The sequence below is a fragment of the Microtus oregoni genome, unplaced genomic scaffold (genome assembly GCF_018167655.1).
Source record: "Microtus oregoni isolate MIOR12 unplaced genomic scaffold, Mior012 000035F_ref0000213, whole genome shotgun sequence".
NCBI classification, from domain to species: Eukaryota; Metazoa; Chordata; class Mammalia; order Rodentia; family Cricetidae; genus Microtus; species Microtus oregoni.
In genome coordinates, this window is record NW_024543094.1 from 12448184 (window position 1) to 12471962 (window position 23779).

General features: G+C 36.4%; 1 protein-coding gene across 1 annotated transcript; it reads right to left on the reverse strand.

Annotated features, from left to right (window-relative positions):
- Positions 1 to 1507: 1507 nt before the first annotated feature.
- Positions 1508 to 14608, reverse strand: LOC121432553 (aldo-keto reductase family 1 member C13-like). The gene is made up of 9 exons (XM_041630555.1): positions 14453 to 14608; positions 11470 to 11637; positions 10939 to 11055; positions 9603 to 9680; positions 8975 to 9097; positions 8171 to 8280; positions 7283 to 7448; positions 3799 to 3881; positions 1508 to 1796 (listed from the first exon to the last, which is right to left on the reverse strand). Exons 1-9 carry the CDS (start codon positions 14534 to 14536, stop codon positions 1754 to 1756), a joined length of 972 nt encoding a protein of 323 aa, XP_041486489.1. The 5' UTR covers positions 14537 to 14608; the 3' UTR covers positions 1508 to 1753.
- Between the last annotated feature and the right edge of the window lie 9171 nt (positions 14609 to 23779).

Below are 23779 nucleotides of genomic sequence, written 5' to 3' on the forward strand. Positions count from 1 at the left end.
TTGAATCTAAATGAAGAACAAAATATTGAGTAACAAAGGCAGGAGAGATGGTCCAGAAGTTAGGACTAATTGTTTCTTTTCCAAAGGACTTATGGTAGATTCCTAGCACACACATGATGGAATTACAAGCCTTTGTAATTCTAGGTCTAAACAAAGATTACCATCTTCTTGTCTCCCTAAACACCAGACATTCATGTGGTACACAGACATACATGCAGACAAACACACTTAACACAAAATAAAAATAGTTTTTAAAAGACATATTGAACAATAGTAAGTAAGAATTAATATGGAAAAGGTAAGGGTATATTAAAAAGTACTCAATTCTATCCTAAACTATTAAATTCTGGTCAACTTTCTAAGCATTGAGAAAAGGCTATTTGTTATCATTTAATCAGTTGTTCAAATGCAAAGAAAACAAAATTTATCTTTTATGGTACATAAAGATTCTGTGGGAAACTTGCTAGCTAATGCCAACTGCTATTTATGAAGTTAGGCTTCATGTGAGAATGGAAATATGAAATAAAAATCACATATGTGGTATATTGTGACCTATATGATCAGTTGCTACAACTGTTTTGAATTAAAAATTAAATGGTAACTGTTGATGCCACCTACATGCCGAGACAACATGGTACCAGGCAGGCAGTTCTTCCCAGTGTGAGCTATAAAACACAGTAAAACTACCTATTTGGGGATCCTGTTGTTACTGACTGTTGCCTCTTTGCTTGGTTTCTGTAGATAGCCGACCACTTAGCAGAGCCTATCATGTTTCCATTGGAAAGCTTGGTGTTTGCTTGTCCAACATAGTGTTAACATCTTTACACACTACATTTTCAGGCATTCATAGATCACATTTATCAATGCATCACAATTTTGATAAGTATTTCTAATGTATTAAAATTAAAGTTGGTTCTGTTTTTATTTTTAAAAAATAGTTCTAGGAATAACTCTCTGCCATTTCAATGGATTAAATTTGTGAAAACTTCCTTTTGCTTTCAAGATGTGATTATATTTTAAAAAAAAACGAAAGGAAGGAAAAAAATTTAAAAAAGTTCTGAAAAAAGCAAACTTGTCATTATTTCTAGGAAAACCTATGATCAACTGAAGTCTCCCATCCTGAGTTTAAAGGTCCTACTAGGCTGGTTCTCATGTCCCCTCTTTAGCCTAACCTATTTCAGAAATGCTTCGCTCTCCAGTTCCAAGACCCTAATGCTTAACAACTAGACAGAGCCTGGGAATTGTTGGTCAAACTTCCTATGTGTGTCTCATCTTCCAGACTGACAAGCACAGAATGTGTGCAGGGTTTTCTTGTTGACTTAGGGCTAGAGGACCTTTGACTTATAGACAACTGCTAACAGTCATTCTTTGGTCTGGAACAACCACCTACCCCAAGTCTGAAAGGTTTATAAAATGGAAATCATCATTTCCAAACACCATCCACAGACTTCCAACAAAACCAGTTTTGTGCCATAATGATTCATTAAAAAAGAAACAAATGTATCTTTTGAGAAGAAAATGTTATATTTATTTTGAGGCATCATGAAAATTAAATCCCTTTTATTCAACGTAAATTAAATTTTATTCAAATTAAATCCCTTTTTAATTCAACTCCAGCTTCAGTTGAATGTGAGAGTTGGTAAGAAGCAGTTTAGGTTGACCGGAAATGAGGCATCCTCCAAACAGCATCTGAGTCACATCACCAACATCACTGCCCGCAGTGACTTCAGGCAGTCATGACTAGGTCCCCACATTAATATTCCTCTGAAAATGGATATTCAGGGTGGCCGATCAAACTGAAATAGGAAATAAAAGCAAACATGCACTGTTTGATTCATCTTTACAATGTAAACTGTGACATTTAAGAAGTCACTATCGAGGAAAAGTTAATTGTTTTATTCCCTGATTAGTTGCATAAGGTGATATTCTTTTTATTATTGTTGTTGAGATCCATTTCTTTATTACAGAGAACAAAATATTTTATTTTTAGTTGCATGTTATTTGAAACATATCCAAATCTTTATGTTCTCTCAAAATAAAAACAAACAAGCAAACAAACAAAAACCCTTATATGTAAGTAATTACAATTTTGGCAATGATACTCAAATCTAAGTATCCATGTATTTTTTCTTCTCTTTCTTTCTTTATTGGTTCTGATGCTTAATTTTTATTCATTATTTTAATATTTTTAATTTTTTAAAAATTTTAATTAACATTACATTTCATTTTGCATACCAACCCCGGTTATTCTTCCAATCCCTCCCTTTGTCCTGTCTCTCACCTACCCTCATTGCCATTTCCCATCCACTCCTCAGGGGGGTTAAGGCCTTACTTTGGGAGTCAACAAGGCCTGGCATAGCAACTTGAGGCAGGACCAAGCCCCTCCCCCAAGCCCTCATATCAAGGCTGAGCAAGGTATCCCATCATAGAGAATGGACTCCAAAAGGCAAGTTCATGCATCTTGGATAGATCCTGGAATGAATGCCAGCCCCCCTCCCCGTGTCAATATTTCTCAGAAAATGGTTATTCAGTGTGGTCAGCAAAACTAAAATAGGAAATAAAAACAAATACACACTGTTTGATCAATTTCTACAATGTAAATTGTGACATCTAGGAAGACACCATCAAGGTGAAAGTCAATCATTTTGCTCCCTGATGAGTTGTAGAAGGTGATATTCTTGCAGTCATTTACAAGCATGTATAAGAAATGTTTTAAAAATATAATTTATAAATTATTTTCCAATTATGTCCCTTAGCCTAGAATAGAATATGCAAAGACCTGTGTTAACTAATATTCATCTCCCTTAGCTTCATCTATGAATCAATCAATGAAGAGCTAAAATCCTTCCTAACATTAGTCTCCTGAGAAAGGAGAAAGTTATATCATCTTAGATCAAGTACACAATGATCAACATGAAAATATCTTAATATGCATTAAAATATCATTTATGTCTACTATTTTCACTTCCATTTAATTATTAGTAATTTATTAACTATTCACTCACTGTCAATCAATTAAAAAGCAATGTATTAGGTTCAGTTAGAGAATTAATAAGATGGTCTCCCATTCAAGCAGCTAACTGTATAATTAGTAGACTTCTCTATATAAATAACATTTCAAAATATGCATTGATAAAAATAATTAATTATTAAGGTGTGACAAGAATAACCCATTATTTACAACAATGATTCTCTCATTGAGTTGTACAATTTCATTGACTTTATTCTGCTGTATACTAACAAAAATCTTAATAATGCTAATATATATACCAATTTACATGGTATTGTAGATTTTTCTAAACCTCCTTAAAACCTTATCATATTTATTAATATTGAGAAATAAAATTCCAAAAAGAGAAGATATAGATAAATGATAGATAAATAGAAGATAGATCGATAGATAGATAGATAGATAGATAGATAGATAGATAGATAGATAGATGGTGCACCTATAAGTACCTATGCAGTTTTTGTAATTTATAACCTATTTGTAGTATCAAATTTTTTAACTATAGAGCAGGAAAGAAAACTAAAGATCATTAACTAGTTATTAATTCTCCCATGCAGTAGTGCTTTTCTCTAAAGGTTTTCTTTTTTACTTAATTCAAAACCTCCATGTTTGAAAATGACAAATTCACATTTTCAAAAATGCAGAAATAAATGTTGTATTAACAATCTCCATGGGAAACGATACAGAAAACTAGGATATTTGGTGTCTGAATCATCATGGATGTAAGAGGGAGGCAGAGACTTGGACATGAAATAAACTGAGATGAAGTGTTTATCAACATTACTTACAACTCAGCTGCAAGATATCGAAAATTTTTGTTCAGGCCATCTAGGGTTTTCATATCCTCAGGAGACAACTGGAATTCAAAAACCTTAAGGAAAATACAAGGGTTTTAGCATTTGAATGAATCAGAGTTTATGCCTCAAAAGCAATGTGGTTAGTATGTATGCACCTAAAAATGGTGAACATTGTTTACTAAAGCATTCATGGTTAATAAATAGCAAGTAATAATGAAAGAAAACTGTTTTGAGATATATTAAATTTGTACAATGCTATAGCCAAAAAGAAATTTCATAGTCATTTGAGAAAAAAACAAAAAGAAATAATCAAACAAAAACAATACATTTAACATCACATTAAAGACCACAGCAGCATGTAAGTAGTTTCCAAGAAATCTAGAGAAAAAATTTTGAAATACATCAAACAAGCAGCAATTTGCATGGAGAGTTACACTTTATAATCCATCAATGAATCATTAAAATGTAAACAATTGCTCTTTGAACATAATGTATGTAAAGATTTGTCCAAATTCTATAATTTGAGACACTTTAACTTCAAAATGATTTTTGCTAAACGTGTGAACAACTGCATCCACATAAAGCCTGAGAGAGTTTGGGATGTCAGTCTAGACAGAAAAGGGTAGAGTTCATCACAGCTTATTGATAGCAGCATTTTCTCAGGTGGGCTCTGGTTGCTAGTGGCAAACACTCTCATTTAAGAGAGGCTTCCTGACTTAGCTTTAGCTGTAAAACCTTGCAGTTCTTTTACGAGGTCCTACCACAAAATACTTAAATGGTGTTGATGACAAGCTGACTGCATGCTTTTTCGTTTGCAGTCATAGCAGTAAAAAAAGCCATGCCATTTTAAAATGTTGGCTTTCTTGGCAATCCTGCCAGCACAAACTCTGACGCTTTCAGACAGGAGGTCTGGCTACAGAGCATTTGAGTGTGATTTGTTAGCAGACTGCTAAAGATTGCTTGATGCCAGGGAACTTTAAGTGTCATAGAGTTTTGGCAATAAATATGGCTCTGGCAGGTACCTCTGCCATGAGCCTGAAATCTCAAAAGGTCAAGGATCATGGCTGGATAAAGCCATGACTTTAACCTTAGCCATATCACTTAGCAAATTAAATACTCATGTTGTTAGAAAAAGAGAGATATACAGTAAAGAGAGAGTCAAAGATAAAGAAAACCTCTAAATGGTTTACAGTATATTAAAAATATATGCAGGCTAAAGGTTAAAGTCCTTAAATTAAAAAAGGAGAATAGTTGGGTGTGGTGGCACACACCTTTAGTCCCAATACTTGGGGGCAGAGGTAGACTGACCTCTATGTTCAAGGTGTAGTGGCACACAACTTTAATCCCAGCACTTGAGAGGCAGAAGCAGGTGGATCTCTGTGAGTTCACAGATAGCCTGATCTACAGAGGGAGTTCCAGGACAGCCAAAGATACATAGAGAACTTGCCTCAAAAAGCCAAAAATTAAAAGTAAAAATAAAAGAAATAAAGGTTAAAATAAAGCCACGTAAAGATGAAGAATACACAGAGAGTCTGTATACTGTATGTTATTATATTCTCTTTGAATTGTTTGAATGCTGAAGAAGGAGCAACAGCTGCCAAAATATATTTGTTTATAAATGCTGCTAAATGAATCCAAGATAAATATTTTGAAATACCTTGACTTCAAAATTGAAGTAAAAAAATATGATACTTTGGAGAAGAGGTTTTGCTTTTGTTTCCACAGAAAATGAGAGGCTATGGATTTATTCTGAGTTAAGAAAAATAAGGATTGATCAAGGAAGACCACCCTAGAAATCTCCAATAGAAAGAGATAGCCCAGATGTCTGAGTTCTACATCCAGAAGAGATTTAAGACTGCTGGTTGAGATGAATAAACCTCACAGGAAACTCCAGTCAGAACTTGATCATAATTCTAAATTTTCTTTAGGTCCCCATAAGATTATTGGCGCCCCCAAACAGCAGGAAGTAGCATGGAAAACTATGCCCACATTCCCAAAAATGGAGTATAGATATTTTCTTTTGTTTAGAACGTTGGTTAAAAGTTGTTATGGCTAATGGTCAGGAGAAAAACTAAACAAAGGATATTAGATTCAGAGTTCTTGTTTTTTTTTTTTTTTTTAAAGAGGATTAAGTGCTGTGGAGCAATGATCTTATCCAGTCAATTATATTTTAAATAAATGCTGATTTGCCAATAGCCAGGCAGGAAGAATAGGTTGAACAACCAGACAGGAAGTAGAGGCAAGTCAGTGACAACAGGAGAATTCCGGGAAGAGAAAAGCTTGGTCTGTATTCCTGACCCAGACACAGAGCAAGCAACATCTAACTGCCTCACCGAAAAAGGTACCAAGCCACGTGAAATAAAACATAGACAAGAATAATGGGCTAATATAAGTTATAAGAATTAATAAGAAGCCTAAGCTAATGGGCCAATCAGATTATAGTTAATGTAGACCTCTGTGTGATTTCTTCAGGACTTAACGATTGTGGGAACCGGGCAGGACAGAAACTCAGACAACGCTAAATGTAGAGGTAAAACATGGAAAATTTGTCAGTTTTATGAAACCTATATGGAACTGAGGAAAAGCTCAATCAGTCTACTGAGCTTAAAAGGCATCATTGCCCTGAAAAATGCACAATTGTTCCTTAAATAAATGTGAAGCAACTTAGCATAGACTGATTATTTTCACACTGAGTTCAGGCTAAAGTACAGCAAACTTTTAAACTGAAGAACACTAAGGTAAATAAATGTTATTCAAAATAAAATTCTAATTAAGAATTGTTTCTTTAGTAATCATTTTTTTTCTTTTTTGTTTTTGTTTGTTTTGTTGGTTGGTTTTCGAGACAGGGTTTCTCTGTAGCTTTGGAGCCTGTCTTGGAACTAGCTCATGTAGCCCAGGCTGGCCTCGAACTCACAGAGATTTGCCTGCCTCTGCCTCCTGAGTGCTGGGATTAAAGGGTTGTGCCACCACCACCTGGCATTCTTTCGTAATTATCAAAATTTTATAGTATAATAAAGTATATTTGAAATTTTGAAAAGAATCAATATTGGTAAGGAGAAACGTAAACTTACAATTAATCAGTATGTGAGCATATATTAGAATATCGGAGCATGCAATGAAATAAAATTAAAACCATAGAAGTGTCTAGAATCAAATTTACTCAGTCCAGATCCCTCATTTCAGAATATAAAGAAGAGGTCCATGAAGCGATGTATGCAATACTTGGCTGACAAGGCAAAGCAAAATCTAAATCTTTTCCAACACTAACTCTGTAAAGTCATGCTGATTATGTCATAGACAAAACATTTCTCATGCACCTGAAAGTTCATATGTACACAAAATGCTAGAAATATAGGTTTCATCTCAAAAAAGTTCACAAAGATTTAAAGGAAGAAAGCATGCGAAGATTCTACATAACAACTCAAAAGCATATAAAAGATTTTAAGTAACAACCATATGGAACAGAGCTCATCACCTGCAAATTCTCTTTCATCTCATTTTCTTTGAAACTCTGGGCCAGGGGCACAACCCCACGCTGAAGCAGGTATCGCAGAGCAACCAGGGCGGGGCTTCGCTTGTTCTTTTTGGCCACATCACAAAGAACTGGATCATGCAAGAGAACTGGAGAGTTCTGATCCACCCTAGTAGGAAACAGAAATAAGTTCAAGAGGCCAAGGATTTGGGTTGGTTGTGGTGCTGCAAAACAAAATCCAGAGTGCTTTCTAGACTAGTCATGATGGATATATATATATATATATATATATATATATATATATATATATACACACACACACACACACACACACACACACACACATATATATATATATATATATATATATATATATATATATATATAAATTATCAACTGGATAAAGTCTGGGATCACCAGAAAGATCGCCCTCTAGAATGATTGGGAGAGATTATCTTATTATGATAATTGATATAGGAAAACCTATTTTAATTATGGGTGCGAGCAAGCAAGGGATCATGGACTGCATAAATAAAACAAATCACATTATTAATGCCCATTTGTGATTCTCTGCTTCTTGATTGCAATGTGAAGGGACCACCTGCTTCAAGCTTCTGACACCCTGTCTTGCCTGCTGTTATGTTCTATACCCTGGAATTGTGAACTATACTCAACACTTTCTCCCTGAAGTTGCTCTTGTCGTAGCATTATATTAGAGCAATCAGAAGACACACACACACACACAAAAAGACTCCAGGGCTACACAGAAGTCCCTGAGCTACCAGCTTCTGCTTCACATGGATCTTCTAGAGACAGCTCTCTCTACCTAGCAGCTGAGTAGTGTGATGCTAATTGACAGTCGTGCTTCAGGTATCCGCTTCATCTTCTTACCATTCTTTATATCGTTGGGTTCCCAGAGCACCATAAGCAACCAGAACAATGTCTTTTGATTTGCAGTAATCCAGCAGCTTACTCTGGTTTAAATACAGATGACATTCAACCTGTGAAAGAATATGATAGAGATAAGATTATACCAAATGCTCAAGTTAAGACAAATAAAAGTGTTTAAAGTCAATAAAGTAGACTAAGAAAATTATGTGCAATATCACATTTGAATTTAAAAGGTTAAAGTATTGCAATTTTTCTTGAAAACCAAAATAATTAATTTTGAAAGATTCTGTTAATAAATTTTGTCAGGACAGGTTTTTGTGGAAAAAAAAAAGAGCTAGTGGTCAGCAAGGCAGTTCAATGGGTAAAAATGTCAGCTTTTAAATCTAATAAAATCATGAGGAAGGATAATAGTAAGACAGAAAAATGCATCTAAGCTCCACATAATTCCTGTCACCAGAGTGATTTTTTTTAGCTCAATTTTCCAGCGAAGTATCCTATGGCTACTCACTACCCTCAATTCAAGGGGAAATAAATGCCTCTGCCATCAGCTACTGCCTGCTGGACCAGCTTTAAATCTATACATTCTCCAAAAGTGAGCTACTAAATAGTCTGTCCCCATTCTTATCAATATTTAAGACTACAAGATAAAGTTTAGAATCCCCCATGTCTTTTCAACCAGTGGCACTGCTCTCAGAATCTTCTTTTCCACAAAATGAAAATCACTTGGGCAGAGGACAAATGAACAGTGTCAGTAGTACAAGGTGAAGAAAAGCATGAGAGATGGGGAGGAATGAGAATCCTCACCTGATTGCAGACAGGCTTGTACTTAAGCCCTGGAATAGTCAGGATTCTCTCTAACTGCTTGTGGTTAAAATTGGACACTCCAATAGACTTGACCAATCCTGCATCCTTACACTTCTCCAATTCCTGGTGATGAGAAAGGGGTTATAAAGTGTCATACTTGCAATTCACTACATCAGTATAAAGAGAAGTTAGAGCAGTTACAAAGAAAACTGTCAAGAGCTAGACATGTAGTTCAGTATTAGAATACTTACCTGTGTGTAAAAGGCCCTAAATTTAATAATAGACAGTAAAAAAGATGGGGAGGAATGAATTGCCCAAGTGATCATAAGACTTAAATATGAAGAAGTCAAGATAATGATTATAATGGTTAATGTGGTATCTGCCAAGGAGGAGTTTTTGTGACATCATTAGTAAATTGAGGATGATACTACATAAGGTGGCAAAATAACACATTTTCCTATTATCCTGAGTACTTCTTCACTTTTCCTCCCTTACATTTTAGTAATGCATTCCTCCCCTTTTATTCCAGCAAATATGTATGCATATGAATCAATTTCTATACCTATGGGAAAATGCTCTGATTCTCCCTACCTCTGCTTGATTTATAGTCTTTTTGAAAAGTACTCACCTTCCACGTGGCACAGAAATCCACTGTGTCCAGTACCACTTTCTCTTTTTCATCTACTGGAAAATCACTATCCCCTGGCTGGAAGAGAAGTGTTTGTTAAAGAAATCTCACAAAACGCATGTCTCACCTCTAGTAATGTTTTTAAGAACATCCTGGAGGAGGCTGACAGATAGCTTAGTGATTAAGCACTGGCTTCTCTTTCAGAGGACCTGGGTTCAATTGCCAGCACCTACATGGTTGGTCAGAACAATTTGTAAGCAAGACCATGGGGCCTAGTGCCATCTTGTGGTCTCCAAAGACAGTACTGCACAGACATACAAATAAAACATGCAAACACATTAAACAAATAATGTTTTCAAAAAATAAGGACTATCTTGGAAATAAGACAGTAAGCAAACATAGAGGAAGTGAAGCATTATCTTTTACACTGCATTTACAAGTCATAGATATGAGGAGTTGCAAAACTTTTCTTTAGGAGACCTGTTTTGCTGTACTCTCTTATGTTATCTATAGGAATAATTAAAAAAATTTATTTCTTATAATTTTTTTCTTATTTTTGAAAGTATACTATACTTACATCATTTCCCTTCTTCCCTTTCCTCAGTCTAACACCTCCCCTGTATGCTTCTGCTGTCTCTCAAATTGATGGCCTCTCTTTCTTAAATTTTTATTTTATACAAACACAGGCATACACACACACATACACAATTCTTGAATCTAAATAATATTTTTAAACAACAAACTGAGCTTTCCTAGTTGACCTATATTCTTCTGTCTACTCATTCTTTTGTTAAAAAAAATGTTTCATATTTACTGGAAAACACAGTCATTGCATGTACTTGACCACCAACAAGAATTTATATCAATCCTGCCCAAAGATAAATAATAGATATGAATGCCTGTCGGCACACGGGCAGGCATATGAGCCAAGGATGGCCAATCAGGATTGTGTGCAAGATTTATTGTGATAAGAAAAGATGCAGAGAAGCCACAATGTGCCAAGACCTTGAAGCTGAAACTCTCTTTGGCTACCTTTGCCACTAAAAATAAAATAATAAAATAAAATAAGGACAAGACCCAAGCAAATATCTAGTGACACAAATAAATGTAAAAGATGTGTAAAGGCATGTTTTCTGGAAGTTACTTCTAATCTGTGATTCTGGCCATTTCTTGGATACCTCATTTCATAATCCAGTAAGCACTTTGTGGAACCTACTCGAATGTTTATTATCATAAATTTATATGAAATTATAATAGAAACTTGCCTCAACCATTCATAAAAATGATATCCACGCCCCCACAAAAACATATGTTCATTTGACAAAGAAATCACTACCTTCATTGGCACTGGGTAGTGCATAATGTAAAGGTCAACATAGTCCAGTTGAAGCTTCTTCAGTGATTTTTCCAAAGCAGGCTGCACCAGCTCTGGCCGAAAGCAAGTACACCAGAGCTACAGAAGTTGAGAATGAAAGTTGTGATTATTTAATAGACTGCCCAAACATGCAACTTATTTATCCTAATACTGAACTATTTTTTTACTTGAAGGAAAGTTGTAATCATTCATTTTGAAAACAGGATTTATGTTACTCATACATAACAATGTAAACTCAGTTACATGTTTTTGTTATTGTTAGCTCATTTATTGAACAATGAAAAGGAGTTACTCAAGAAATAAAACACATACCACTAATAACATCTAATAGCTAAGTTAATTTCATATAGATTATACTCTACCATTACTTTCTCTCACCCATTTATACAACTGACACCTTTAACCAGCTTCTCATCAAGTAATATCAATTTAACTTCTTTATATATATATAATTCAATAATTTGCTTTCTTGCATGCTATAAAAAACTCTACCTTTGTAGTGATGAACATGTCTTCTCTCTTTATAACGCCAGCTTTAATATTGCTTTGAATGGCCTGTCCTATCTCCTCTTCTACTTGATATGCATAAGCAGTATCAATATGGCGGAACCCAACACCTATAGCTAAGTTGGCAGCCTCCAGTGACTTGCTCTTGTGAACCTGCAGGAACAAAAAAAAAAAAAGAGGTATTTAGAGATGCATGTTCTGAGTGAGCTTAGATGGGACTTTGCTAGACATGAAAGAATTTTTTCTTTTAAGGTCCATCCTCAGACCACAAGGCAAAAGCCTAGTCCCCTGCTCTTTGAATTCCTGCGTTTTATTTGTAAGATGATTGAATACTGAAGAAATATGATAAATAATACAGAAAGATAAGCATCTCCACAGGTTCCGTGTTTGCTTGTTTTTTGTCCCACACTTGAGGCAAGGAGCCACAATCCATTTTCTTGGAGTTTCTTTCCTAACTAAGAGTAAGATTATCATATCCAAGAACCTCTTTATACCCACACAATCATGGCACTGGTGAATGGCAAGCTCACACGGGGTTCAAATATTTGCTTGAAAGTCACACTTCATTCATGTAGTGGAGTTACTAAGCAAAATGAGCACAAGAATGTCTACTTGGGACAAAGCACATTTACATACACACTCCTCTTTGACTCCAACTAAGACACTGCCCAAAAAGGATGAGAAAGCAAAGATCTCAGATAATAAGCAAGGCTAAGTTAATAATAGGACCTTGAACAGAGAATAGTATCCTCTGTTTGTCTTTCTGCATATATATTATCTTTATCTGACATACCTAAATACTGTCAGGAAAAAGAAAATCTACCCTATGAATATGTTCTCATTAAAAATAAATTTCCTACATCATGTTGGGTATTATTCACTTGGGGAGTCAGCCCTTTTCTCCAAAGATATTTGCTTTAAAAAGATTTGACTGGCCAAGAATTGGTGGTGCATGCCTTTATTCCCAGCACCCGGGAGGCAGAGGCAGGAGGATCTCTGTGAGTTCGAGGCCAGCTTGGTCTACAAAAGCTAGTTCCAGGACAGATTCCAACAGCTGCAGAGAAACCCTGTCTGGAAAAACAAATAAACAAAAAGATTTGACTGGAAACAAATCTAAAATCACTGCCTCAACTGTGAGATTTGGATGAAGATATGACAGTTCTTTTATTACAGAATTTAAGGTGTGGACTGAGAAGATATCTCAATCAATAAAGTGTTTATTAACAACTCTCCGAATCTTAGTTCAGACCCCAGCCCTCAGGTAAAAGCAAAGTGTGGCATGGTGCCACACATGTGTAATCCCAGTGCCTGGGGAAACAATTCAGGGTGATCCCAGGATGTCACTGGATTGCCTTCCAGCTGAATCACTGAGTTCTAGACTCAGTAGGACACCCTACCTCACAAAAATAAAGAGGAGTTGAGGAAGACTTTGACCTCTAGCATACACAAATACACAAACATATATAGTCATACAAATATACAAAGGAATAAAAAAGGAAATTAGACTGCTGCTCTTGATTATTTTAGTCATTTCTACAGTTTTCTTTCATAAAAAAACACAGTGAGTGAAATTCTGGATTGTACCTCCTTCTCTGAATACCGGCTCTGACTTAGCTAAGAATAAGAACCACTCTGTGAGGTACCAACACTGATGGTTTAACAGGAGCCTTGAGACCTGTGGCCGTTTTTCTTTCTGTCACTTTGCAAAAGTAACTAATCCTATATATATCTCCAGATTTATCTTTGTAAATATGCATGAATCTAATAGGAAGGATATGTATGAATTTGAAGTTAAGGCAAGTGGTCTATTGTCCCAGAATTTAAAAGATTCCGGAAATTTACATACAAGAAATTCCCTTTAGGTTAAGAAACTATACCTTGATAGTTTCAGTTCTGGGGACCACCATTCTGTAAACCCAACATGCATTAATGAAGACCAAGAATTTACACTTACCGTTACTAGGTCTGCCTTCCCCCAATCATAAGGATATATTGTAAATTTCAGTAAGTTTCCTACAGTTCAGAATTTGTACATGGGGACATTACTTGGCTCTAGTGCAGCATCCACTGCATGGTGCGGAAGGCTGCCCCAAAACAAAGTGAAATAGTGCTCAAATAATTGTTTCATACATTACTACAGGGAGACACCCCGAATTAGCACACTGATTTCCATGGATCTTGCTTTCTTGAGAGGAACTATCATGCTGTGGATTGTAGACATAAACAGAGAAGTCGCCCTCACTGCAACTAAGAGCACTGATAGGAAATATGGTGACTTTCTTCTCTGCTTTCCAGCTGAGAAACATAGACATAGGAAGAGCATAGTACCCAGAATTGTTAGGTCATGGATATGTCCCTTTAAGCCTGGAACTACAGGCAGAAGCTTCATTTCAAGTTCACTCTTAGAGCTGACAGGCCCCAAACAAGAACATTAAATTCACAGGCAGGTCTGGACCAGAAGAGCAAATCTAAGGGGGAAAAAGAAAGCAACATTCTGCTAAGACCAGAGAGCCTAGCCTCCAGCAAGAAAAACCAGGGAACATAAACAAGAATTCTTCCTACCCTGAAGTCCCTGATTAAATTATAGTAAATGTCCCAATTCCTCTGAGGCATGTACCCTGTAGCTCCATCATACACAACACTAACACCCACCATCAGAAAAAAAAATGTTCTGACAGTTAGGCCTTCCCTTTGTTCTCCATTAAGCCTTCCTCCCTGCTGGCTCACAAGCAGAAGTGCAAGCATGCATAAGACCCTATTCTGACAGAATTCTGACTCAGCCTATCAGGAAAATAGATTAGTCTCCTACCCACAGCCACCAATTGCAGCCAGTGCTCCAACATCCATTTAACAGGAATAATAAACAGGTTGGGACTCAATCAAGCCCTGATGTAGGCCAAGCCCCACTATCTGCCTTCTTGTATGTGGAATAGCTAGCCTGGAAATACTGAGAATCATGCATTCTTACCTCTTGGGGTTTATAGGTGCCAAAACCCAGGGCAGGAATGAAGTGGCCATCGTTTAGTTTGACAAACTGCTGTTTGGAACTCATGGCTTGTCACTCCTCTGCCTAAGCACGTCCTGAATCTTCTGGTGCTGCTGCCCTAAAGTGGAAGTTGGGAAACATCATATATCACCTTCCTGTCTGGTGACTAACAAGTGGCACTCCCATTCTGGTGGTTAGCCATTCCTACATCCTGGCTATTTTTTAACCATTTCGACTCCCTAGAAAATGATTAACTAGTGCTATTGTCTGAGCAATGGTTAAACAATACTGCTGTGTGCCTACTGTTTATGTCCTACTATTGACTGTCTAATGGTCAGGCAGCAGAAAGGAGGAGGCAGTTGTAGCATGATTTCTAGTTGATCTTAACAATAAAAACCTGGAGTCAGAATTGAAAAAATGAAAGCTGAATTATCAGAGAAAGGAGAGCACCCAGCCACTAGTCCTACCTCCATGAAATCCTGAGACCAAATGGGGTACCCTAATCTCTGCAAGTCCTAAGACTGAATACTGATTCTATGAAACTTCAGACTGAAACCTCAGCCAGCGTTATTCTTTCCACCCAGCCTTATCACTTCTAGTGCTGAGATTAATAGTGTGAACCACCACCACTTGCCTCTTTTCTTTTTTAGTTTGGATCAATCTTATGTATCCAGGTTAGCCTTGAACTCACAGAGGTCCATGCCTCTGCTTCTCAAGTGCTTGGATAAATGTATGTGTCCCTACTGGTTGACTCTTTCACAGGAAATGCTAAATACCCTTACCCTGCGCCAATATAGGGTATGTGAGCCATTGGAAATGATATGCAAGCAGTTTCCTCAATCTATAGTTTACCATTATATGGATGATATGTTACTAACAGATTCAAATAGATACCCTAGAAAAAATGTTTGAAGAATTAAAGAAAATTTTGCATTGTTGGGAATTACAAATTGGTCCTAAAAAATTACAAGGAGGAGATTCTATTAAATACTAAGGATATAAAATGGGTCTAGAAAAAATTCAATCCCAAAATGTGCAAATTAAGAAAGATTAGCTGCAGATTCTTAATGACTTTCACAGACTACTGGGGCATTGCCTGTCTACAACCCACTATTGGAATAACAAATCCAGAAATAATTAATTTGTTCCAAACTTTGAAAGGTGACAGGACTTAGATAGTCTCAGAGAATTATCAGCTGAAGATGAGGGAGAATTGGCTTTGTTGGAAAATAAATTACAGGATACATGTGGATCATTCGGATCCAGAGTTTGATTGCATTCTGGTTTTCAACCTTCTATGATTTAACCCACAGAGGTTTTAGCAGAGGGAAGATAACATCTTAGAACAGATATTTGTACCATGTAAGCAGAGAAAAAAAATATAAATTTACTTGGAAGTGTTCTGAATTGAAGGAACAGACCCATCAGAAATCGTAGTACAATTGACTCGTTGTGGGCAGAAAATGAACATTGGCAAAGAGCTTACAGAATTTTGGGGGGAAAGATTAACATCAAACATCCCAAAAACAAGAGAATTCAAATTAGGAATAAATGAGGAAGAAATAACTAGATTCTACCTCACATTATATGGGGAACACTAATATCTGTAGCTCCTACATTCAATCCTGATGCAAGTAAGTCAGGAAAGACAGGTTACAAATCAAGAAATTTAAGTAAGTTGGCTCAAAGTCCTTATGGTTCTGTCCAAAAGTCAAAATTATCTGCTCAGCTCAAGGTATTATTGGATTTTCCAGAAACTCTTTCAAAGGTTACTCAGTCTCAATATACAGAAAGAGTTTTGTTGCATATTGAAACTGTTGAATTTATACTAGATGATACAGAATTGACTTTACTGTTTATTCAGTTACAAGTAATAATCAGGAATAGGAATCATTTCAGCTGGGGCAACTCAGGACTCCATGAGGATACGCAGATAGTGGTGCTGGGTAAAACAGACATGTGCTCCTTGAGAAGGGATTCTTAACAATTTTAAGAGGATGATACCAGCTAACCAAACAGTTTTAGTTTTGCATTCTTTGAATCATAGACTACTATAAAAAATACAAAGATTTGGTAAAAGTTAGCAATGTAAATATGAATTTATTTATTTATTTATTTATTTGGAGCTAAATTTAAAATGTTTGAAATTGTAAGAATTTTCTAAATTTCTTACAAGTTTTTTTTTAAAGAGCGTCAGTGACCATTAATAAGTTTTCATTTTGCCTGGTACACAAGTACAACCCACTTATATAATAGCTCAATTTAATGAGAGTAATGAAAATGAGCTTTAGAAATATTTCAATCCAAATAGAAATTTAAACAATCCTTAACTCTATTAAGTTATGAATATTTTAAGATAAATTGTTAAACATCTATTATAATAGATCATAAATATTTTAAGCTATGGGTTTTGCTTTAAAACTTTGATATGAATAGATCAATTACTATGAATGTCCAACTTGCTATAAAGTTAAAAAATAGGAAAAATATTTTGATGATAAACAACTTAACACATATAACTTTTCTCCTATGGACTTTCTTTTTTATAAGTCTCCTGGAGCACAACTGGGTTAAACATCTATGTTAGTGAGATTTATATAACAACATATATATATTTATCTTATTATTTCTGTAAAATAATCATTTTGTCTTCTTTAGATTTTTATCTTGAGATTAAATAAGTGAAAACCAAATAAAATTTGATGTTTTAAGTCAAAATATTCTGGTATTATTCTGCAAATAACACACAAATCTCTTCAGATTTCCATTTGTATCTACAATTGAAATGAAGCCTTCTTGGTAGTTTCCTAGATGCTTATATTTATATAACTCATATTTACTTGAGATACTAATTACAGATGCCATGTATAGATGTCAGTTTCATCCATTCTTTTAAAAGGATAGCATATCTGGGATAGGCAAATCTAATTCTGAGACTCCCTGTCTAAAACAGAAACTCAGAAATCATCTACGTGTGACATGGGAATAGGGAGAGTCTGACAATGAAGAATATGCTCTCTTCCCAGGACAGAAAGATTAGAAGGACATTGACAGCCACACCGCAGATAATAGGGTAACAGGACACCTAAGAACCATGGGCAAACTAAAGTATGGTACCCACAGGATGTCTGAGGTTACAGAATTCACTGCTGTAATCACCAGGCAAATTCCTAGTGAGAGAAAAGACACAGTCACTGTCAGATGTTAGACTTACTGTCAGATAAAAGAAACTGACAATCTTGCTAAGGGATAAGCCCACAGTTTCTGAAATCTTTGAATCCAGTTACGAATTCTGGAAAGACCATGACTGCTCTGATGTGATGATTTTGGTCAGCAACCATCATGATAGTGAATCTGTTACTTAATATTGAGCCTTCCTTGGGTGCCTAATTCCATAAACAATCTCAGTTTAGGAAACCTGAATCCTGGGTGAGATGGGCAAAGGAGTTAATCACAAAGAAAAGGCAAAACAGGTGTCAGCAGCTGAAAATTCAAGTGGAAGATCTGGCTCAGACACTGAAGGCCTTAGAAATCAACCACATTCTCAGGAGCTAGCAGCTAACCACATCACCTTATCTATGTGTGTTATAAACCCAAACCTTACATCACCAGGTGGCCAGCCTCTTCAGCCTCCTATGTGAGTTGAGGTATTAATGGGGACTGAGAACTACGAAGCACCAGCAAAACATTTGACTTCTTCACCTCATACCTCCGGCAGCATGTCTACGGCAGAGTGTGCTTTGAAAATAGAGAGTAGTTTCTAAATAGTGATTTTGGTGCAGTATTCACTTCCCTCACCCCGACTGCAAATGGGAGAAACTCCTACCTAGAATATTAGTCATTCCTGAAGTGTACAGTAGCTAGGGTGTCTTGAGAAGGGGAATCTACCAAGGCCCCATGTTGCAATATTAGGTGTAGCCAGTAGAGGCCGCTCCTGGTCCACAAAGAAAAGAAGTGGACAAGCACTGGTGGGCATGTTGCTCTTAACTAGCTGAACAACAAAGTCTAACCAGTAGGAAAAGTGTCAGGGGCATGGGAGTTATACCAGGTGACAACTAGTATTCAGATGTAAACCCATCAGAGAAATGGCTATCTGATGGAGGTTAATCCTGTCCAGAAAACATCTGCAAGAACATTGACTCTGAAAGTCGTTGTTCACTTTGGCTAAAGCAGCTTGCTGTCTCCACAATACCTGCATTGTAGTGTGTACTCTCATGTAATGTGTATATGCAATCTCCTGGTTGCATCTTAATCTTATGGGCACATATATCTTTGAGTGGTCAGGCAGATGACTTTTCATTTATCTATAGAGTTTTGATATGCATAATACATACTGCAACATGCTTCATAACTGGACCTATTTGTCCCACAAGGACTGTGGACACTGAAAAACATGCCTTGCTCTTTTGCTTTTTGGGTGACTTCCCTCCAATCTGTGGGACCTCCGGTGAGAAAATTTAGTCACACAATCAAAAACCTTGATTCCCACAGTCAAATCTCTGCACTATTCCCTGAGATAAAGCTTGGAGGTCAATGCTTTTACAATTATCTCTATTTGGCAGGACATTTAGTTAGGAAAGGAGTCTTTCAAATAGATCCCATTTTGGAACTTCAAAGATAAAGGGATGTCCAAGCTTGTTTGAGATTGAGTGTCCTAAATGCTCTCACAGCCAACTTGATAAATTACTGACCTCATTTGACCCCCAGCTCTAACCCTTAAAAAAGCTATTCATACCCTACACCTACCCCTAGATTAATTAAACCACACCTCAAAATGTAGTTTCATGCACCAACTCATCTGCTCCCCTTTTAGAATTTAAAGGTTCCTAAAGCAGCCTTTCAGTCTCCTAGGTGTTGCCTAGATTTCCTTTTAGCCTCGCTTCTCCAGAGCCATAAAGATATTGACAGTGTCATTCAGGACAACCCTTATCTGTTTCTGGACCCTGAGAAATTCAAGCTCTGCTACTTGCAATTTCCAGAGAATTACCTTTGTTTGTGCATGTATATATAAACTGGTAACCTTGCAGCAAAATAAAGGAGAATAAAGAACATAATTTGAACAACACATGTGTAAACTTGTTCCATAATTCTTAGATTAGAAATTTTGTAAGTTCTCTCACTATCCTGGGGTAACAGACCTGAACCTTACCAGGGAGCCAGTAGTGCTGGACTCTGCTGGCTCTCATTAGAAAGGTAAGAGATTCCAACTTCAAGTGACTCGTCCCCTTCTCCTGGCTAAATACAACTTTAGAGGGCCCAGAAAGAAGCCTGTGAATGCTTTGTCTTTTCTTTCCTAATAAGTTTCATCATTTCTCTTACTATTATATTTTAGAAGTATTTAAATTTATTTCATTAAAAAATTATGTTTTTATTTTTACTCTTCTTAAGTTTATCAATTTTTCTTAACATTATGTTGATCAATTATCGATCTCTTGCTCTTTGATCAATATCCTTATGACCTTCTACAATTTTACGTTTTTCTTTCTTTTTTAACATTAACTGGCATTTCTATTTCTTTTTTTCTTATCTTTTTACGTATTCTATTAAATTACTACATGTACTTTTAATAATTTTAATTCCTTATCTTTTCTAATTATGTATTCCATGGGCATGGCCTTTGTGGTATAGTCTTTAATTGGTTTTCAGTGTTTCTATATTGTGTTTAGTTAATGTTATTATATTACACTGGTTTGGTTTTCATGCTTATTGTGGTAGTAGGTGATATGGGTTGCTCCTCTGTATGATATGAACATGATTTATTACTATTAGTTATTGAAAAAGCTTTTGGCCTATGTCAGAAAAGAATATGGCTATATGGGTAATCTAGAGATAGAGGAAGAAAGAAGATAGAGTCAGGGAGATGCCAGCAGCTACCAGGGGAGCAAGATGTGAAGTAACAAGTCACAAGTCTAGTGGTAAAATACAGAATAATAGAGATGGGTTAATTTAAGTTGTAGGAGCTAATCATTAATAAGCCTGAGCCAGTGGGCAAAACTGGAATATGTGGACAGGAGAGAAAAGTCCAGTTACAAATAGGGGATTGAGTCCTCAAGGTATACTGTTCACTAAAAAGATGTACTAATAAACAAAATGCCCAAACTAACAAATGCAAAAGAACAAAAAAAACCCAAAACAATAAAAGACAACATGATGTGTCCAAGATACCATAACACATCCACTGATAAATCAAGAAATAATGGTGTTTGTATACTGAAATAGCCTTGAGTCACCATTCCACAGAAATACTAGTATGTCCAATCCATGCAGACTGCTTGGTGAACTGAGGAGAAAAAATGGTAAATATACACAGTGGAGTTTTATTAGGCCATAAAGAAGAATTAAAGTATGTCACCTTCAGGGAAATAGATGAAACTGAGATTGCCATATTAAGCAAATAAGAAAAACAAACATACTTGTTTCCTCTCATATGCAGAGCCTATATTTCAAATAATTAAATATATTATATAACATCATATCATATAAAAATAAACAAAGGAATATATTATAAAGAAAGAGATATAAAGAGAGATGGACCAGAGAAGATAATGGGAGAAAGATAAATATTATGTTTTCTCTCACATCTATGTCTAGTAAAAATGTAATTTCAAAGTCTGTTAAACTATTCCTTCACCACACAATTGTCAAGGCACACACAGATGTGAGCCTATTCCACCTTGTCTGATGGTCAGAGAGTTTGAGCTTATTTTTGCTCTTTCAAAGTTGTTGACAACACGTGTGGCCAGAAACGAGAGATTCTGGCCTTGATCGTGGTTAATTAGTATTTTGAGTGCTGAAGTAGATCCATTCCACCTGTCCTAAGGGTCAGAGAACTCAAATCTATGCCTTGTGTCATCCTAATGAAGTCTGTTGCCTCCTTCCACCCCCTTTGGGCTGTATAAGCTTGTGGAAAATTAAACGAAATAGATTCAGTAGTCACTGAATGCCCCTCCCAATACTGTCTTGTGTTTCCATCTTATTTCTCCTGTATCTCTGTTCCTTTTGTGTAATTATTCCAATGTTCACCCTGGAACATACAAGTTTATCAAAGCTGGTTTTCTATACACAACTAATTGTTCCAGGGACGATACTTGAATCGAAGCTTTTTCCCACTCTACCAAATCATTTTGGTTGCTTCATTTCCGAGGGCCAACATTACCACTTCAAGCCTAACACTTAGAGAGACATACAGGGGTCCATTTAGCCCAGGTTCAGCATCTGTTGAGGAATTCTGAGGCTACTCCACAAAAATGCAGTATGACTCATGTTTCTTATCTTCATTACCATTAGAAGATTCATTTCTCTTAATCTGGCCTTCTTGGAAAGAAGAAATATTTTCAGACTCCATATAAATAGAGAATCAACCATCATCCCATCCCATTGCAATCAATATTGAAACCAGGAAGCCACTAAGCTGTGCTCTAGACTGGATATTTTCATTTCTCTAAAAAGCATGAAAATAAACTGAAATAGGGGAAACACAGTACCCAGAACAATCAATAGGTGATGATGTGGTCAGACCCTGAAGCAGAGCAAGGGCCAACTTCTTGTCTCTTGTTCATGGACTAGTTCTAGCATGAAGAAACAGAGAAACTGCTTCTCTGTTTTAGATTCTCTCAGCACACTGTTAAATACAGAAACTCCTTTCAAAACAGAGAAGAACTACCTTATATTTGACATTTAATGTTTGCAGTCTCTGCATTTACATCTGCCATATACTGTGCACAGTATCGTGTTCACGAGTACCCCGTGGAGTGGGGACTGATTCCTGACTACAGGCGCCTATTACGACTTAGGATTCTGGGCTTGCAATCATATTGAATGTATGAAGATGTAAATAAAATCGAAAACCTTATTTTTGTACAGTTTTGAAGTTTATACTCAGAACTGAAGCCTCCCCAGCCGTGTGGAGCGCTGAGCAGTGTGTAAATATGTTTTTACCGTGGATGGGTTGGTACAGTATTTTTGCATCTGTGGGACCTGCACTTTTGTTCCGTAGTTTGAACTATATATAAACTGTACCATCTGTAAAGTTTTTATAGAATAAATATTCAGCTGTGAAAACTGGTTAAATAAATCTAATATTTCTTTTTAATTATTTATTTATTTATTTATTGAAGATTTCTGCCTCCTCCCCGCCACTGACTGTCATTTCCCTCCCCCTCCCCCGATCAAGTCCCACTCCCTTGTCAGCCCAAAGAGCAATCAGGGTTCCCTGCCCTGTGGGAAGTCCAAGGACCACCCACCTCCATCCAGGTCTAGTAAGGTGAGCATCCAAACTGCCTAGGCTCCCACAAAGCCAGTACGTGCAGTAGGATCAAACCCATTGCCATTGATCTTGAGTTTTCAGTAGTCCTCATTGTCTGCTTTGTTCAGCGAGTCCGGTTTTATCCCAGGCTTTTCCAAACCTAGGCCAGCTGGCCTTGGTGAGTTCCCGATAGAACATCCCCATTGTCTCAGTGTGTGGGTGCACCCCTCACGGTCCTGAGTTCCTTGCTCGTGCTCTCTCTCCTTCTCCTCCTGATTTGGACCTTGAGATTTCTGTCCGGTGATCCAATGTGGGTCTCTGTCTCCTTTCATCTCCTGATGAAGGTTAATATTCAGGAGGATGCCTATGTGTTTTTCTTTGGGTTTTCCTTATTTAGCTTCTCTAGGATCACTAATTATAGGCTCAATGTCCTTTGTTTATGGCTAGAAACCAAATATGAGTGAGTACATCCCATGTTCCTCTTTTTGGGTCTGGCTTACCATTCAATTTTTAATTCAAAACAGTTCTAGCAACTGATCTTATAGGTCCCAATATACCAAATATATGATTTTTATTTCATATTTCTATTCTCACATGAAGCCTAACTTCATAAATAGCAGTTGGCATTAGCTAGCAAGTTTCCCACAGAATCTTTATGTACAATAGAAGATAAATTTTGTTTTCTTTGCACTTGAACAACTGATGAAATGATGACAAACAGTCTTTTCTCAATGCTTAGAATGTTGACCAGAATTTAATAGTTTAGGATAGAATTGAATACTTTTTAATATACTATTACCTTTTCCAAATTAACTCTTATTTACTATCCCTCAATGTGTTTTTTAAACAATTTTTTATTGTATATAAAGTGTGTTTGTCTGCATGTATGTCTGTGTACCACATGAATGTCTAGTGCTTAGGGAGGTCTGAAGGTGGTATTCATCATTTAGAACTGGAATTCAGAGTGTTGTGAGCCATCATCATGTGTGTGGTCAGGATCTAAGCTAAGTCCTCTGAAAAAAAGCAATGATTCTGAACTTCTGGGCCATCTCTCCTGCCCCTGT

Bases quoted from the DNA above. Each gene is read 5' to 3' on its own strand.
- LOC121432553 (XM_041630555.1), bottom strand. From the start codon at position 14,536: ATGAGTTCCAAACAGCAGTTTGTCAAACTAAACGATGGCCACTTCATT. The intron at 11,056-11,469 runs GTAGAGTTTTTT...CAACTTCTGTAG, and splicing joins ACATGTTCATCACTACAAAG to CTCTGGTGTACTTGCTTTCG. The intron at 1,797-3,798 runs GTAAGTAATGTT...TTCCTATTTCAG, and splicing joins CGATATCTTGCAGCTGAGTT to TTTGATCGGCCACCCTGAAT.